This window comes from Lissotriton helveticus, chromosome 5_1, assembly GCF_964261635.1.
Source record: "Lissotriton helveticus chromosome 5_1, aLisHel1.1, whole genome shotgun sequence".
Taxonomy (NCBI): Eukaryota; Metazoa; Chordata; class Amphibia; order Caudata; family Salamandridae; genus Lissotriton; species Lissotriton helveticus.
Genome location: NC_136065.1, coordinates 1,812,450,019 through 1,812,467,253, shown reverse-complemented (window position 1 = coordinate 1,812,467,253; position 17,235 = coordinate 1,812,450,019). Strand labels below are relative to the sequence as shown.

Genomic DNA, 17,235 nt, shown 5'->3' with positions numbered 1-17,235 from the left:
GCTGCTGTCTTGAAATAATAAAGCACTGCAACTTTAATGAACCTACTGAGTGGTCCATACCGGATTTCTGCGATATCAGCCTTGTTTCAGGATTGTGGAGTGTGTGTGTGTGTGTGTGTATATGTGTGTGTATGTATGTATGTATATATATATATATAATTTTTTTTCTCATACCATGCAGCTCCCTTCTAGGAGGCGAAACAATGTAGTAACACACATAAACACTGTATTTGCACACATATAAAAACACAAGATGGCAAGTAGCACTTAAACTCAGCTGTTTTTAATGACTAAAAGCTCATGAAGAGCAAACTGCAAATAAAGTAGACATTATAAGCCTACAGGCTGCATTGTAAGCCAATAGCATAGAAAATGAAAGCATTTTCACACAAAAACTGGCACCTTGCCTTTAAGGCAGCCATGACCCATACCTTCCCATCATGCCTCATAGGTGACAGTTAGGTCAGTTGTTCTTTCCGGCTCCTTCTGTCAAAAAATACCTTATAAATTTCTAGTTTTCTGCTTTCACTCGACATCTTCTTGCCTTAGAGTGAAAGTTACACCTTTTTTGAGTTCCAGAAAAGGTTTATTTTCGTCAGAAATGCCTTCTTTATTTGACCCTTGCCCAGCCTGTGGCAAGAAGGCAGCCAGATCAGATACACACCCTGTGTGTATCCTCTGCCTCCCTGAGTCTCACTCTTCTAACAACTGCTATCATTGTAAGAAGTTGTTGAGGAGGACCATCAAGGACAGGGAGAGGATTAGTCTTTGTGGCCTCTCTGAAAGAGGAAGGTCTCCTGTGAGGCAGCAGAAGAAGAAAACTCAGTCGACGTCAAGAGGAAAAGTCCCGACCTGTTCTTCGTTGGTGTCGGGAACAACGTCGAAGCTGCTGACGACAAAGAAATCTGCATCGAAGACTTCGGTGATGCCGGCGCATCATCAAACATCGACTACGAAGTCCTCGTCGACGAAGGTAACAGGTCCTCCGTTGACATCAACAAAGCGACGTTCAACGTCGAGAGACAAGTCTATCGACGCCAGCTGGTTGATCGACGTCGAGGCAAATCCCTCCGTCGTCGCATCATCGGCGGTCGACGTCGAGGCAGATCACTCCGTCGACGCCTCATCACCAATGCCGAGGCACAGGCCTCCGTCGAAGCCAGGCCAAGGATCCTCGACGTCGATTCACCACACTCCATTATAGATGTCGAGGCAGAAATCTCCGTTGAGATCGGTACAAAGAACTTCGACGGCAAGGCAGAGATCTCCGTCGTCAGCAGTCCAACGCCGGTCGACATCGAGACACCAGTCTTCAGAGCGGGGGCAGCGGACGTCAAACCATGGCACTCCGTCGGCGTCAGGTAGACGTTCGACGTCGAGAGAACGTTCGGCTGCAGGTTTAAGTCCTCTTTCCAAGAGGAGAAAGTCAATGTCGAGGCAGTCTCCGTTGAGACAACATTTGGTGCAGAGGCGCTCCAGATCGGAGTCGAAGCATCCATCCAAAGAAGCCTCACATCCAGTAAGCCTATCCTCTTCACCCTCACCGACATCTAGAACAGGATCTCCAAGTTCTCACCGAGGAGCAACGTCTAGATCTCCGGAGGTGGTGATCTCGATGTCCAGCAGTCCAGTGTCAGAGGGACACCAAGATTCCCCAACCGGACCTGCACTAGAAGACGTGAACTCCCCTCCTCCTGCACAGCCTCCTGAGGGGCGAGAGAGGCACAGATCGTCTTCCATCCATCTATCACCATGATGGAGCAGGCCTTTGCATCACTGGTCCACGCCGGCAGCCACAGTGGAGCAGCATTACTCAAGTCCTCTTCACAGATCTTCGTTGGCTAGTCTGGTACAGGCTGTGGATAGAGAACGTTCTCCTTCAAGAGCCAGAGCTCGCAGCCGCACTCTTGCGCACTCGCACAGAAGAGAAGCAGGAGACGAACACACAGATCTCCAACTCCGTCCTCTTCTTCCATTGTACATCTCACTGAGACTACTCGCCTACCCTGACCGACAGTCTGCCGTCGAGGGTGTCTCCGGTGGATGATGTCTACACTTTCCAGGACATTCTTGGTAGAGGGTCGATGAAGCTTGGCATTCCTATGCTGACTCGTCAAAGCAAGTCCTCTGTGCTTTTTGAGACTCTACACAAAAGGGCATCATGTAGCATCTAGACCTCTACTGCCATTAGTACCAGGCCTCATAGAGCCAGTGATGGACATCTTTCTCACACCGGTGAGTGTTAAGAGCGCTCTAGCAAGAATCTTTAAAAAGTACCGCTCACCAGAGGACGATCCACTCTTCCTTTAAGCTGATCCTCCTCCGGATTCTGTCATAATTGCTGCGGCAAAGAAGACCCATGCTGTCGCTTCCTCCTCGACTGTTCCACCACATAAAGAGCGTAAAACACAAGATTCATGGGGTAGGGAGGTTTGTGGCACTTCGGCCTCTATGTTGAAGGTCTCCAATGCATTGGCTCTCCTGGGCCTCTACGGCAGATCTCTGTGGGACTCACCGCAGAAATTCACAGAGAAGTTGCCGCAGGAAGATCACAAAGATTTTGAAGAAATCTTGCAGGAGGGCAGCTTGGTGTCTAACCAGGTTATCAGCACTCCGGCTGATGGGTCTACCCTTTTGGCTCATGCTTATGCGTATGGGATATGCACAAGAAAAACATCTTGGCTCCGGCTTACAACGCTCAAGCCGGAAGCGCAGTCACGCATCCTTAATCATCCCTTATCTGGTTCCTCTCTGTTCATTGCTCACACTGACGAAGAAATGTCCCGGATGAAAGCAGAGCTGGACACACTGAAGGCAGTGGGCTTCGAGAAAAAGAAAGAATTCCGCAAGAGATTCAGTCCTTACAATCGGCGATCCTCCCAACAGAGGGTTCAAACCCCTCATTGGTAGAAAAATCAGGATCAACAAGGTCAACAAAGATCTCCGTATCGGGGAAGGCGTTCCTCCTCCGGAGGAGGAAACCAGCGTCAAGGTAACAACTCCGCCAAGACGCATACAAAGCAATGAGTGCCAACTTCCCCCGTCGCCGTTCACCATTCCAGTGGGGGGAAGTATCGCAAATCATCTCGGCGAGCTATCACAAAGGATCGGTGGGTGCTAGCTATGCTGCAGAATGGGTACTCTCTACGTTTTAGACACCGTCCTCCCTCAATCCCACCAGTTCCATCAGCGTGTCACCAGCTGAAGCTCTTACAGAGAGAAGTTGACGCCCTTCTCAGGAAGTCGGTCATCGAGAAGGTGCCCGTATCTCAAAGAGGGAGAGGGGTTTACTCAAGATACTCCTTGGTAAAGAAGGGTCGAAAGGCAGAATACAGACTCATTCTGGGCCTGCGGACACTCAACCAATCAATCAGAAAAGAGAAGTTTTGCATGTTGGCTCTTCATCAAATATATCCACATCTCAGGCCGGGAGATTGGATGTGTTCGCTGGATCTGCAAAATGCATACTTTGACGTTTCGATCAATCAGCATCACAGGCAATACCTAAGATTCCTGGTGGGATCTTCTCATTACGAGTTTAAAGAACTGCCCTTCCGGTTGAAGTCAGCCCCCCAGGTGTTCACAAAGTGCATGGCGGTAGTGGCAGCTGTACTGCAACGCAGAGGCATCTTCATGTACCCGTACTTGGATGACTGGCTGTTGAAAGGCCCTTCTCCAAACAGCGTGAGGAGTCATTTCCGGAACTGTCTCGAGCTTTGTCACCAGCTGTGCCTACATGTGAATTTCGACAAATCTACTTCACTGCCAACACAAAGAATACATTACTAAGGTGCTCTGCTACACTCCGAGGTAGGAAAGTGTTTACTTCGGAGGAGAGATTGTGTTCCATCATGCAGAATGCAAGCTGGTTCTGCGCAACAGAAAGCTGCCTGTTCGTCTGATTGCCTCCCTGTTAGGGTCGATGGCATCATGCATCTTCCTGGCTCCCAATGCCAGACTACAAATGCGTCCTCTTCAGCAGGAACTGGAGGACAAGTGGGACCAACAGACCTCTCACTGAGACAAAAAAATAAGTCTCCCAAACGTAGCAAGAGCCTCCATCCCTTGGTGGATGAAAAAGGAGAATATGCAAGTAGGAATTCTTTTTCATCAAACGCTGATCACGGACGCTTCATTGCAGGGTTGGGGCCCTCATGGGTCCTCTCCAGACTCAAGGTTTATGGGCACCAAAAGAGCAATCCTACCACATCAACATGCTGCAGCTGAAGACAGTCCACCTAGCCCCCCTCAAGGCTTTCCATCCCTCAATTCAGGCGAGTTTGATCTTAGTACAGACGGACAATACCACCACCATGTACTACCTGAACAAACAGGATGGATCTCGCTCACGCACACTGTCACTGGAAGCTCAAAACCTCTGGCATTAGCTCCTGGGGTGGAATCTGTCAGTCACAGCAGTCCACCTGCCGGGAGAACAGAACGTGAGCGCGAACGCTCTCAGTCGTCACTTCTAGGACAGAGAAGACTCGGTCTTCACCTACGAGGTCGTCATAGACATTTTCCTGTAGTGGGGGCATCCCTCCATCGACCTATTCACGGATGAAGAAAATACGAAATGCCGAGACTTCGTCTCAAGATTCTACCAATCAGGATAGAAAGGGAATGCCCTTTTGCTAGACTGGTCAGGGGCATTTGTGTACGCCTTTCCAGCCCTTCCTCTCATCCCGACGGTGGTGACCAAACTTTCTCATCTACACACGAGGATGATACTGATTGCACCAGACTGGCTGAGACAATGGTGGTACCCGGAACTTCTGCACCTCTCAGAATGCCCTCACAGGGAGACCGGACCTGCTATCCAAGATGAACGGGAGGATTCATCACCCCAACCTTCCCTCACTGAACTTGGCAGCATGGCTCCTGAGGTCCTCCAGTATGGCCACTTAGGACTCCCACAGGACTGCATGTCCATCTTGAAAGAAGCAAGAAAGACCGTCCACTAGGCACTCGCATGCTTGCAAGTGGAAGCGGTTTTATATGTGGTGTGTCAAAACAATTGTAATCCAACCAAGGGACAGGAAGAGGTCATCCTTCCTTACCTGCTTTATCTGGCGAAAGCAGGATTGAAGTTTCCTTCCATTAAGGTGCACTTAGCAGCTATCACTGCATATAGACGTTCACTTTCCAAACCCAGGCAAATTAGATTTTCTTCATTGATAAAGGATATCTTTGTGCCCTGATCTTCAGGGTTATGCAAAGATCAACTGACCTAACTGTCACCCCTGAGGCATGATGGGAAGCTAGGGGTCATGGCTGCCTTAAAGGCACGGTGCCAGTTTTTGTGTGAAAATGCTTTCATTTTCTATGCTATTGGTTTACAATGCAGCCTGTAGGCTAACAATGTCTACTTTATTTGCAGTTTGCTCTTCATGAGTTTTACTCATTAAAAAACCGAGTTCAAGTGCTACTTGCCCTCTTGTGTTTTTATATGTTTGCAAATACTGTGTTTATGTGTGTTATTAAATTGTTTAGCCACCTAGATGGGAGCTGCATTGGTATGAGAAAAAATATATATTATATATATTAAGAGCTGTATATACATGTTTTTCATATATAATTTGTATTGTTTCCGGGGTCCCCGCACATGGGCGGGAATATTCAATGCTTATGACTTTGATGAGGATACCCCTGGAAGAGAACTAGGATTACAAGTAAGTAACTTATCCTTCTCCTCATTTTACCTGTTTATCCTGGTCTTAATTCTGACACTGCCTCCTATTTACAACACTCTTGTAAATAGTGAGCAGCGTCAAAATCAATGGGTGTTTCGGTGGAATTCACAACAGCCATTGCCCTCCCCTTTCACGCTAAGTGTAGCATAAAAAGGGCGCCTTATTTACAAGGCAGCGTTAAGCCACGTTCAGTGGCTTAATGCTGCCTTGTAAATAAGCTGAATCTCCTATTCCCACCACAGCATCACTAAAAGTGACGTGGTGGCGATAGGGGCTTGTAAATATGCTACTCAGTGTCTTGCTTTGCGAGAAAGAAGGCAGCATATAGCCCTCATGTTCAGGCACCAACTTCAGGTGGGGCGCAAGGTTTTGCTTCAGGGCAGGCCATGTGTCCAATCTGCTGCGCACAGCCAAAAGCCATGCATAGCCAGTCGTGGCTAGCATGGGTGGCGGGGAGGGGAGGGGTGGCGCTTGCGGGGGGGGGTTAATTTAAAAATAATTATTACAAAAAAATAATTAAACTTACCTTTCCTGCCAACTGGGTCTTGCGTCTTCACTGCTCCTGCTTTTTTGCCACCGGCAGGAACAAAAAGCAGGCAGCCAGGCTCCCTCCCATAGCAGGAGTTCAAAATTAAGTATGTCATTAAGTATGTCACAAAAGAATACATTCACCGAAAATTACTGTTAATAATCGAATTATACTTCTGACTTTGACATGTAAAACCATTGAAATTCAAGAGTAATGTTTAAGATCGCGCAACATTACTCATGATTATCCCCCATCAACACACACATTTGTTTGCCAACAGCACAGATACCCAAAAACAGCAGGGCAGAAATATAGCGGACGACTGTGGATTATTTCTTACATGCGTTCATAAAAATAACTGGTGAATTTCAGTGGTTTTTCCAAAACAGATCTCACTTTTTTTTTTTGTGATGTCACTGAAAACTGTGCCACAGTTATAGTGAATGAAACTTTTGTAGCCCCAACTTAACGTTTTTCCCCGGGTATATATTCTCAAAACTTGATGTGACTAACAGAAAGCTAAACCTGCTAAATGCCTGAAATTTTTGGGTGAATTCGTCAAATGGTGCACAATCTATTAACAAATGAATACTTCCTTAAACCTCACCTCCCTAAATCTGTGGATGCATTAAATTTAGAAAACCAAGAGTTGGCTAAATATGGTATCGGCCACGTGTTGTGCAGATCCATCAAATTGATTAGTAAATGAAAAGTATTATAAACAAATAAACTCACATTCTTCTCCACCGCCTCATTAACTCTGCTCCCCGATATATTATTTGTAGGTTGAAGTTGAGTAAGTAGTTTTGTCCCTGAAAAACATCAATGAATTCAGAAATGTGAAAGTAAAAAACAGATGCACACTGGGATTTGCTTGTTGGTACCTAAATTAATAGTTTACCTTACTTATTCGTGTGAAAGATCTAGACACACCATTGGTTTAACTCTATAAGGAATTTGGTCTGTAATTACTTCTATTTCTTTCCAGACGTGTTTGCTCTTGCTTCATCTATAAAAGAGATGTCAGTAGCCACAAGGAAAGCTCGTACAGCCCTCTGGTGTGCACTTCAAATGACCTTACCCAAGACTGCACATACAACTGGACCCATGGATATTGAGAGGGTGCTACAGGACATGGTGAACTTGGAAGAGAAAGCATATGAGAACTTAAACTGCAGCACCAATTGCCAAAGAGTTGAAATAAACAAGAATTGATGCTGTCAGAAAAAATAGTGAACACTATATTTTATTGTTGTATCAGGTGGACCTATAACTTTTTTTTAAACTGTAACGTTATTGTTTTTCTCGCAAATGTATAAGTCTATTAATAATATTAATGAAGAACGTTAATCCTCTTTGAGCACTCTTCAGTTGAAAGAGAAATTGCATAAATTGTTGACCAGCTTTGGAGCACATTTTTGTGGTAACAAAGATTGTTTAATAGATCATAATTAACTTCATAAATAAAATGTAATTTCAGCAGATATTCCAGTGAATCTAAATGTAGCTGGGAAATTCCAAATTACACATTGTCATATTTCCTCTCCTCTCTGGTAATTATCTGAGGAAAATATTATTTCAAATAATGAATCAAAATGCCAGACTCTTGGGGACAAAGAGACCAGCTTTGATTGTAAAATAGACATTTTATTTACAAACTGGCGAGTTCCAGGAAACAATTGGAATGCATGTTACACTGATAACCAGCGTTCATGTACACATTTAATTATTTAAATAATTGCCTTATTTATGAATTTAAAATCCTGAAACATAAATATATGGACAGAAACCTTAATTCTTTAATTAGTGAAACATATGTAATTTTGTTAACCATGCAAGGTACACAATAATAGAATGAGTTTAATTCACCCTTGGTTAATTTTGCTAAATTGTTATCTCATATTCTTTACATCCTGTTGATTTTAAAGTATTTAACTTAAATCAAAATATAAACTTCTATGAATCACCTTTTAAACATTGTTGCACAGCTACAGAAATAATGATTTCTTATATAAATGTATTGTTCTTGCAACCAGCCCTCACTCTTTTAAAGAATCCACATGGTTATAAGGTATAATTTTACTAAAGTTTCTTAAGCGGTTTAGTTGGAAATGTGTTTAAATCTATTTTATGCAGTTATGCTTATTGGTTAGCTTACTGTATTTTTTTTATTTTCAAACAGAATATGTAGGTAACATGTTTCAATCTTTTATCTTGAATGTGAATAATTTATTCCTAAGTGTGAAACGTTGCTATTATGTGACTCTGGAGATCTAGGGTTTTAATATGTCTAGCATAGAGTTAACCTATAATGTGCAGATAAAATTTGTTGAACTACCCTTTGCTAGATAACCTGATATTTTAAATGTTGTCTGTTCTTCCGTGGACTAGAAATATCGAATGCAAAATTTCAATCACCATACAGATTTTGTTTAGATGATGTAAGGAAGAAAGTGAATGAATATGCAGAAAATTCTGTGGTAAAACTGTTTTGATCATTGATTAACATACATAAACAGCCTGAATGAATTACATGGGCTAGGCAGCATGAATCCTTCAGAATAACACACTGCAGTCACTGCACAAGACAACTTGTTAAGTTTGGCATAAAATGTGTTGATTGTTTTTTGAAAGGGAAATAGCTAAACAGTGGACTAAACATATTTGTGGATCTAATAAATAAACTAATGTATGTTTAAGAGCAAATCCATGTTAAAATCTGTTGTGTTTTGTTTGTAGATCTGGTACTGTACAATATATTGCTAGTAAGGATGGTTTGGGACACCATGTTCAGTATGGTGTATGGTAGCAATCTAACAAGAAATGTAGAATCTCTTCATTTAAATTGTATTCTTAGCAGCAGGTAAAAATGCTATAAAAGGAAGAGCTATGAAAAATGTCAATCTTTATTGGCTGGAAAGGAGAAAACGAGTACCTGAAACATAGATTTCAGTGGTTGGGTTAACAGTGCAATAAGCAAATGTTACATGTTTTACACTTGAGCCTCAGTAAATACAAATACTCTAGCATCCAAACCGTTTCCCTTGATCTCAACTTATGAGTTACAGTGCCACCTAGTAGTAGGATCGTAAACTGTGTGGGTCAATGCAGAGCTTATGCACAAGTTCTGTGTATTTATTTTTATTTTATTTCCTGAGTTTTATATAGAGCTGACCTGACCCGAGGGTATCGGAGTGCTTTACAACAGTGTTTCATAAGAGTTACTTAATAGAGCAGTATTAAACGAAAAGTTTGGAAGTCCAAGGGTGCTGCGGATTTTTGAGGTAGTAGAGTCCTGAGGTAGACTTGTTGAATGTTTTATAGAGGTAGTTCAAGAGTCCTGAGGAAACCTCTATTTTGGCTGAGGTGAATCGGAGAGCAACGGCGATAGGGTTTGGCGTGGGGGCGGCGGTTATCCCTTCGGGTTGGAGCAGTTGAGGAGGAGGGCTTTTAGGTGTATTTTGAATTTTGTGAAGGACAGGATAGTTCTGATGTCTACTGAGATGGAGTTCCAGATTTTTGGCACGTTTCCCGCGAATGACCGAGCAGCGGTTGTTTGTTTGCGTGCTCTCATGGAGATGAGAAGGAGAGAGTTAGAGCTCCTGAGGTTCCTTGAGCTTGACGGCCAGATAGTCCGGTTTCCCTGTGTGTAGGGCTTTGTGAGTGAGGCAAGCCGTTCTGAAGTACGCCCGCTGATCAATTGGAAGCCATTTTAGTTCTCTTAGTGGTCATATTTCCTGATTCCGGTGACCATTCTGGCTACTGCGTTGAGGGTTGTTTTGAGGGGAGCTAGGTGGGTTTTAGCGGTGCCGGTTAGGGTTGCGTTACCATAGTCGAGTCTGGATATCACCAGTGCTTGGGTGGCTTGTTTGAGGTCTTTGTTAGGTATGAATGGTTTAATTTTGTAGAGAAGCTTCAGGTTGAGGAAGGCGGTCTTTGCAGAAGTTTTGATGCGTTTGGTCATGTCCATTTTGAGGTCCAGGGTGATTCCTATGTATTTTATGGAGTTAGCCAGGGTGAGATTGCCGTTTAGAGCATCCAAAGCTTTAAGCCATTCTGGAATTTGCGGGTTCTCTTCTTTGTTGGAGATGAGGAGGATCTCCGTTTTGTCCTGGTTAAGTTTAAGGTGATTTAGGGACAGCCGGTGTTCAATTTCTTTTAGGGTGTTGTTTAGTCTGAAGATGTCGTCTGGGGAGGAAGTTTCCAGGTAGATCTTGGTGTCATCGGCATATAGGTGGATGGGGATATTAGCATTTTTTAAGTATGGAGGTGAGGGGTTCCATCTATATGTTGTACAGTTGTGGTGAGAGCACTGAACCTTGGGGCACACCCCTGCTGATGGGGTGAAGGTCGGACGTAACATTTTTGATTTTTATCCTTTGCAGCCGGTTGTGGAGGAAGGAGGTGAACCAGCGGAGGACCATCTCATCGCACCCACCCTTTCTTGTAGGACCTTGGTGAGAAGATGGTGTTCTACTGTGTCAAAGGCTGCCAATAGGTCAAGGAGAATGAGTAGGCAACAGTGACCGTTATCGAGTGACATGCGAATATCATCTGTGATGTTTTGGATCGCCGTCTCAGTGCTGTAGCCTTTTCTGAAATCCGATTGGTGGTGTTCAAGAATGTTGATGTTGTCCATGTGCTGAGTCAATTGTGATAGAACACATTTTTCGAGGATTTTGAACAGAAGGGGGAGATTGGAGACGGGTCTGGAGTTGTTCAGGTCTGTGCAGTTCAGGACTGTTTTTTTTAGTAGTGGCGTTATCTGAAAGAAACAGGTTAGTATTAGATTCCTTACCTTAGAATATCCCCAGGCGTCAGTCTGGATCCGGAAACTTTTGCGTAGCAGTACCCCTGCACGTCGGTAGGCGTCGTCTGCAGGCGTCCCCTGCGGCTCCGCGTCGTCGGCGTCGTGCGCCGTGATGACGTCGCTGGAGTATATAGACGCCGCCTCCGCGCGCTGACGTCAGTTCTTCTTTTTTCCGCGCCAGTTAGCGCAGATCCGAAGAGCAGTACTCCGGTCTTTTGACCTAGTGTTTGTTTAACTTAATCTTCTACGGTGCCGGTAGGATGCCTGGGTTTAAGAGCTGCGACGAGTGCGACCGCATGATGTCGGTCACCGACCACCATCGACTCTGCCTCCGGTGTCTGGGCGCGGACCACGACGTGGAGTCCTGCGTCGACTGTCGGGCCTTGACTGGAAAAGCTAGGCGGGAGCGGTCCCGCAAGCTTCTCGAGCTCCGGGTGTCGGCCCCGCGTCGAGAGCGGTCCCGGTCCGGTCGGAGGTCGAGGGAGCGGTCGAGGGAACGATCGCGGAGCCGCCATGGGCGCTCCGGGAGTCGCCACCATTCCTCCGGCTCGTCAGGTAAGCACAAGAAGTCGGGGCGTCGCCATCGCACCCCCGACTCCCCCCGACGCCCGCGTGCTGCGGCCGGGGGCTCGGGTGACCCCACCCCCGCGGTCCCGCATGGGTCGCCGACGCCGTCTACCCCACACCCGTCGGTCCCTGGGGAAGGCGCGTCGCGTGAGGAGATCGAGGCCTTCCTCATTGCTATGAGGGCGAGGTCTTCTCCGGCGGGGCCTTCGGCGCCTGCGGGCCCGTCGGTCCCGTCTGGGGGCCCGAGCGGTTCGGGTGCTCCTGCCCCGGCGCCGCCGGTGGCTCCGGCCCCGGCGCCGCTGGTTCCCTCTGGTTCGTCGCCGGCTGGTCTCCCGGCCTCTCCGGCGTCGGTTCCTGTGGGACAACCCGTGGTACCGCCCCCGCGTGGTGCAGCGACTCCGCCGTCGGCTCCGGCCGGCGTTGGGTCACCTGCGCCGACGCCGCGCGGCGCCACCCCCCTTTCCTCCCCGACTCCGGACGCGGAGCCGGACCGGCGTCGATCGGCGCCGGATCCGACGCCGATGGGGCCCGTTGACCCCGATGTCTATATCGTCGACCCAGAATATGGGTATGACGAGGAGGAGTATGGAGAGGGTTGGGAGGGGTCTGAGGACCCTCTATCCCGTGCCTGCCAGTACGATGTGGACTGGGTAGGTGATCTGGGTGATGCCAGTGGCCTGGACGAGTCGCCCAACCCTGGGTTTGTCTCTCCGTCCCCTGTGGCGTCTGAGGCAGGTGCTGCCTATTCGGTGGTCCTGATGAGGGCTGCCAAGGCCTTACACCTTGAGCTCCCCATCGCGAAGGTCAAACCGAATATTCTGACGGAAGTGTTTAAACCGCAGTCATGCCCCCAGGAGCCTCTGCTGCCGTTTAATGAGGCCCTGACGGATGTCCTTCTGGGCACCTGGTCCAGGCCCGCTTCTGGTGCGCCGGTTGACCGGAACGTTGCCAGGCGCCACCGTCCATGCTCGGACGACCCTGCCTTCCTATCCACCCATCCCTCCCCGGAGAGTCTGGTGATCCAGGCCTCCACTTCACAGTCCGCATTCCCGTCGGCTCCGCCCGACCGGGAATCAAAGAGGTACGACCAATTTGGTAAAAAAGTGTTTTCCTCTTTGAGCGCTGGACTGCGGTCTTGTAACACCGCGTGCCTCTTGGGTCGCTACACCCACTCCCTGTGGGATACGGTCGAAGAGTGTTTGCCGCAATGCCCCCAGGAAGTGCGGGACAAGCTCACCCGGGCCTTGGTTGAAGGCCGGGATGCGGCGCGGTACTCGATCCGTTGTGGTCTGGACACAACAGACTCACTGGGACGGGCCATGTCCACTACGGTGGCGATTCGTCGCCATGCCTGGCTGAGATCTGCCAACTTCTCGCCAGACGTCCAAAATACGCTCATGGACATGCCATTTGATGGCAGTCGCCTGTTTGGTGACAAAGCGGACCACGCGCTGGAGCGCTTCAAGGACTCCAGGGTCACGGCCAAGTCCTTGGGTCTCTCGACCCAGCGCCAGCAGACGGGTTCGTTTCGGCCCTTTCGTGGCCAAGGGAGGGGAGGTCCCACACGTGCTGCCAGCCACGCGACGCAGAGCGCTCCCCAGCGCGGTGGCGCCCGTGGTTTCCGCCGTGGTGGCGGTAGAGGCCAGCGTCGTGGTCAGTCCACGCCCCCCTCCGCTGCTGCATCCAAGCCTTCCTAGTCCGAGCTTTCGGGCTCACGTGACGCCAGTGGGTGGCAGGGTTCGCCATCACCACTCCCGCTGGCGCGCGATAACATCGGACAGGTGGGTGCTGCAGCTTGTCCGAAGGGGCTATGCCCTCCCCTTCGAGTCCGCTCCTCCAGCCATGCCGCCGCAGAACCACCGTGTGTCGGGGGACCACTTGACACTTCTGCAGGAGGAAGTTACGGCCCTCTTGGCCAAGGGGGCCATCGAGCGCGTTCCTGGGCCAGAAGTAGGGTGTGGTTGCTACTCCCACTACTTTCTGGTACCCAAGAAGGACAAGGGAGGCCTGCGTCCTATCTTGGATCTACGGGACGTCAACGGCTTCCTCCGGAAGGAGAAGTTCAAGATGTTGACTTTGGCTCAGGTCTTGGCTGCTCTAGACCCACAAGACTGGATGGTAGCGTTGGACTTGCAGGATGCGTATTTTCACATCCCCGTCCTGCCGGCCCACCGGCGTTACCTGCGGTTCACGGTAGGCCACGGGCACTTTCAGTTCATCGTGCTCCCATTCGGCCTTACCAGCGCCCCACGGGTGTTCACGAAAGTGATGGCGGTGGTCGCAGCTCATCTGCGCCGGTTAGGGGTTTCAGTCTTCCCCTACCTCGACGACTGGCTGTTGAAGGCGGGCTCGCCCCAGACAGTCGTCCACCACCTTCAGATGACGGCAGACCTCCTGCACGAGCTGGGGTTTTCCATCAATGTGCCGAAATCACACCTGTGTCCCTCTCAAAAGCTCCTTTTCATCGGAGCGGTTCTCGACTCGGCGCAGTTTCGGGTTTATCCTCCGGAACGGCGGGTCCGGGATATTCAGGCTCTGATTCCCATCTTTCAGCCGTTATCCCGGGTTTCGGTCAGGTTGACGCTGCGGCTTCTGGGGCTGATGGCCTCCTGCATCCTTCTGGTGCATCACGCCAGATGGCGGATGCGGGCTCTGCAGTGGGACCTGAAGTTTCAGTGGGCCCAGCATCAGGGCAACCTATCCGACCATGTCCTGATCTCGGAGGGCACTGCGCGACAGTTGCAGTGGTGGCTTACGGACCGCGATTGGGTCAGGGGCAGATCCCTCTCCCTTCCCCAACCGGAGCACGTGGTTGTGACGGACGCGTCCCTCCAGGGCTGGGGTGGCCACTTGGGAGAGGCGGAGATCAGAGGCCTCTGGTCTCCGGCGGAGTCCCGGCTCCATATCAACATGTTGGAGCTGCGGGCGATTCGCCTAGCACTGAAGGCATTCCTCCCCTTTGTCAACGGGAGTGTAGTGCAGGTGTTCACGGACAACACCACCGCCATGTGGTACTGCAACAAACAAGGCGGTGTGGGGTCGTGGACCCTTTGCCAGGAGGCTCTGCGCCTCTGGCAATGGCTGGAACGTCAGGGCGTGACTCTGACGGTTCAACACCTGGCAGGTTCTCTGAACGCCAGGGCGGACGAACTCAGCCGTCGGTGCTCGGTGGATCACGAATGGCGTCTGAACTCGGATGTGGCGAGAGGCCTCTTTCAGCAATGGGGAGAGCCTTGGTTAGATCTATTCGCCACAGAAGAGAACGCGCAATGTCATCAGTTCTGCGCATTGGAGTTTCCAAGACGGCACTCGCTCGGCGACGCCTTTCGGCGCGAGTGGAGTTGCGGTCTGTTGTACGCCTTTCCGCCTATACCACTTCTGCCCAGAGTGCTGAAGAAGATCAGGCGCGACCGGGCCCAAGTTATCCTTGTGGCTCCGGACTGGGCTCGAAGGTACTGGTATCCCGAGCTACTCAGCATGACAGTCGGTCCCTCGATCCGCCTGCCCCTTCAGGAGGACCTTCTGTCGCAGCAGCAGGGGACGGTCCTCCACCCGAACCTGTCCAGTCTCCACCTCCATGCGTGGAGATTGAGCGGCGACAGTTGAGGCCATTTGACTTGCCTCCTGAAGTCTGTGATGTCATTCTGGCAGCCAGGCGTCCCTCCACGAAGTCGGTATACGCCTGCCGGTGGAACAGATTTGTGGCATGGTGCACAGCAAAGGCTGTGGATCCCCTTTCTGCCCCTCTTTCCGAGGTTCTCCTCTTCCTTCTTTCTCTTGCCCAGCAGGGCTCTGCTCTGGGCACTATCAAGGGCTACCTTTCTGCCCTTTCCGCCTTCTTAAGGCTACCTGATCAGCCATCTTTATTCAAGTCCCCTATTGTGTTAAGATTCTTGAAGGGCATCACGCACATGTATCCTCCAACCCCGTTCGTGATGCCTCAGTGGGACTTGAACCTGGTTTTGACTTTCCTGATGTGCGCTCCCTTTGAGCCCCTTCATTCCTGTCCTCTCCGTCTTCTCACCTTAAAGACGGCCTTCCTGGTAGCCATCACCTCTGCCAGGAGAGTGAGTGAGCTCCAGGCTCTTTCTAGTCAACCTCCTTTCTTGTCTGTTCATCCTGATAAGGTGGTTCTTCGGACTCGACCTTCTTTCCTGCCCAAGGTAGTCTCTGCTTTTCACATTGGGCAGTCCATCACCTTGCCCTCCTTCTTCCCGCCTCCGCATCCTTCAAAGGATGAAGAGCGGCTCCATCGTCTGGACCCAAAACGTGCGCTTTCATTCTATATGGATCGCACACGCCGGTTCCGGGTGGATGACCAACTGTTTGTTGGCTACGTGGGTGAGAAGAAGGGAAGGGCGGTACAGAAACGGACCATCTCTCGGTGGGTCGTCCTGTGCATCAAAGCATGCTACTCTTTGGCTCGGAAGGAGCCTCCTGTTGGGCTGAGGGCCCATTCCACTCGGGCCACGGCGGCTACTACTGCCCTGGGCCGGGGAGTCCCTTTGCAGGACATTTGCCAGGCGGCCACGTGGGCCTCGCTGCACACCTTTGCGAGGCACTACTGCCTGGACAGTCAAGTCCGGAGGGACGGCTTCTTTGGCCGTTCGGTCCTCCAGGACTTTCTGGTGTAGGTTGTATTGGTTCGCAGACCCACCACCGGGGTTGGTATTGCTGGGGTATCTATTCTAAGGTAAGGAATCTAATACTAACCTGTTTCTTTCAGATGAACAAGTTACTTACCTTCGGTAACGATATATCTGTAAGAAACAGTAGTTAGTATTAGATTCCTTACCGCCCCACCCATCCTCCCCGTTCTGCGAACTGATACCTAGGGTTAAGGACATCCCTTTCAGGGCCCTAGTTTCAAATGGCACCAGTGTTAGTTCTCACATGGCTCTGCGTGTTCTGGCGCGGAAAAGCTGTGTGCAAAGAACTGACGTCAGCGCGCGGAGGCGGCGTCTATATACTCCAGCGACGTCATCACGGCGCACGACGCCGACGACGCGGAGCCGCAGGGGACGCCTGCAGACGACGCCTACCGACGCGCAGGGGTACTGCTACGCAAAAGTTTCCGGATCCAGACTGACGCCTGGGGATATTCTAAGGTAAGGAATCTAATACTAACTACTGTTTCTTACAGATATATCGTTACCGAAGGTAAGTAACTTGTTCATTTGGAAGACTTTAAGGCATTCCGGTATGATGCCAGTTCTCAGGGAGCTGTTGATGATTCTGCACCAGAACGGGGCTACGGTGAGTTTCAGTTTTTTTGGTCATTTGGGTGGGTATGGGGTCAAGGACGTGAGAAGCGGGTTTGGAGGTGGAGATTAGCTTGATAATCTCGACTTCTGTGATGGGATTGAAGAACTTCCAGGTATTTGTGTGGTGCAGGAATGTGCTTTCAGTTGGGACTGGGGGCAGGCTTTTGAATGCGTGGTTGGTGGTGATGTCTAGTGATAGCTCGATCTTGGAGATTTTTTTCTTCGGATAAGATTGCGAGGTTTTCGCACAGTTCCTTGGAGGCCTGGGGCGAGGGTACGCGGGGCTTGGTGGTTTGTTGCTTGATGATTTTGAACAGTTTATTGGGCCTGTTTTTTGCATTGTCCAGGGCGGAGCAGAAAAGGTTAAATTTT

General features: G+C 49.6%; 1 protein-coding gene across 3 annotated transcripts in view; it reads left to right on the top strand.

Moving 5' to 3' along the window:
• Positions 1-8,928, top strand: part of MEIOC (meiosis specific with coiled-coil domain) — a 1,190,863-nt gene extending 1,181,935 nt beyond the window's left edge. For all 3 annotated transcript variants that reach the window (XM_078645159.1, XM_078645158.1, XM_078645160.1), the window contains one exon: positions 7,211-8,928. In XM_078645159.1, coding sequence (XP_078501285.1) covers positions 7,211-7,437 — 227 coding nt within the window. In that variant the 3' untranslated portion in view covers positions 7,438-8,928. The remainder of the gene's footprint in view (positions 1-7,210) is intronic.
• Positions 8,929-17,235: the final 8,307 nt, after the last annotated feature.